The 1,275-nt window shown below is 33.1% G+C and overlaps 1 protein-coding gene across 1 annotated transcript in view; it reads left to right on the forward strand.

The window, feature by feature from the left end:
• LOC111089383 overlaps positions 1–846 on the forward strand; it is a gene marked incomplete at its 3' end in the record, with an annotated part of 16,797 nt that extends 15,951 nt beyond the window's left edge. Inside the window, exon 3 of the mRNA XM_022401788.1 lies at positions 730–846. Coding sequence (XP_022257496.1) covers positions 730–846 — 117 coding nt within the window. The remainder of the gene's footprint in view (positions 1–729) is intronic.
• Between the last annotated feature and the right edge of the window lie 429 nt (positions 847–1,275).

Consider the following 1,275-nt stretch of genomic DNA (forward strand, 5'->3'; position numbering starts at 1 on the left):
ATCTGCTAAGTTGTAGTTTGATATGCCACCTCTCGTTTCCTATCTTTTTTTTTTCTTTTCCGTCCCACTCTCTTACACCAATTTGTTGCGTATCTGCTTGTTTGTTAATTTCCAGTAGAAATTCTTTCCGAGAAACTTCAACGATACAAGTCCTTTCTTGGTTAAACCAGTTTAATATTTCTCGATACAAACTTGTAGCACACAGTAATTCCACAATCAGTACGTTTCTAAACTTAACTACTTTTATAATACGCGCTATAAATCACAGCGATTCACAATCTCGAAAACACACGCTAGCTCGAAACAGAATCGTAAATTACCCGGAACTCTCTTCATTCATTCCCTGCAAGCATTCTCTGCCAGGCTTATATACTGAAAAAGAGGGCGTCCCGAACAAACTCGGTCTTCCTCGATAATTTATGATCATTCGTGAAATTCATCATGTGTTACCAGAATCACGTGACTTCTGCTGTCGTAACAGTATTATAAGATGTGTCTAAATCGTGAAGGTCAACATTTAATGGGATCGTGATTTTATGTATGTTTATAATTGTTACTTTGTTGTTGTACTTATAGTGTATACAAAATTATGTTAATTCAAGCCTTAGACTGTAAAGGGATACACAAGTACATTTATTTAAGAATAAATTTAGTATGGAATGAATATATTAATTTAAGATAAAAAATAACTCTAAAATTCTTTGTCTGTTTTTTTTTCGGAATGATCAGACACAACACAAGCGAACTTCTAGTTTGGATATGGACAAAATAGAGCAGGAGGAACGAATTAAACCTCGAACACTTGGACATCACAGCCGAAGTTTAAATAGCCTAACCTCTTATACAGTGAGTAAAACTTTTGTAAACATCGGAGTCACCTTTTTGCTTTAATAGCATGTTCTCCTGATTAATTCCACAGTTGGGTGTCTCAACTTTTTACTAAGAGAGGGGCTAATATAATTCATAGTTCAAAATGGCAGAAATATTTTATGAAAACAAAAGTTGAACAAGTCAATTATAATATATTGTATATGTCACTATTTATTATTATTATACATTCATTAGTAAGATATAAATCTCATACATATATACACCTGGAAAAAAGTTAAGCACCCCCAAATATTTTTCAGGATTGCTTATTGAAAATAAGGTTTAATTTTCATGATGTTGAGCAATGTTCATAATTTCAAACATAATTAAAAGGATGTGAGCGTTCAGGTGTGACATTTAAATCAGGCGCGTTTTTTTCCCCACGTTTTTTTTTTGCTCCCTTCT

The sequence above is a fragment of the Limulus polyphemus genome, unplaced genomic scaffold, assembly GCF_000517525.1.
Source record: "Limulus polyphemus unplaced genomic scaffold, Limulus_polyphemus-2.1.2 Scaffold6092, whole genome shotgun sequence".
NCBI classification, from domain to species: Eukaryota; Metazoa; Arthropoda; class Merostomata; order Xiphosura; family Limulidae; genus Limulus; species Limulus polyphemus.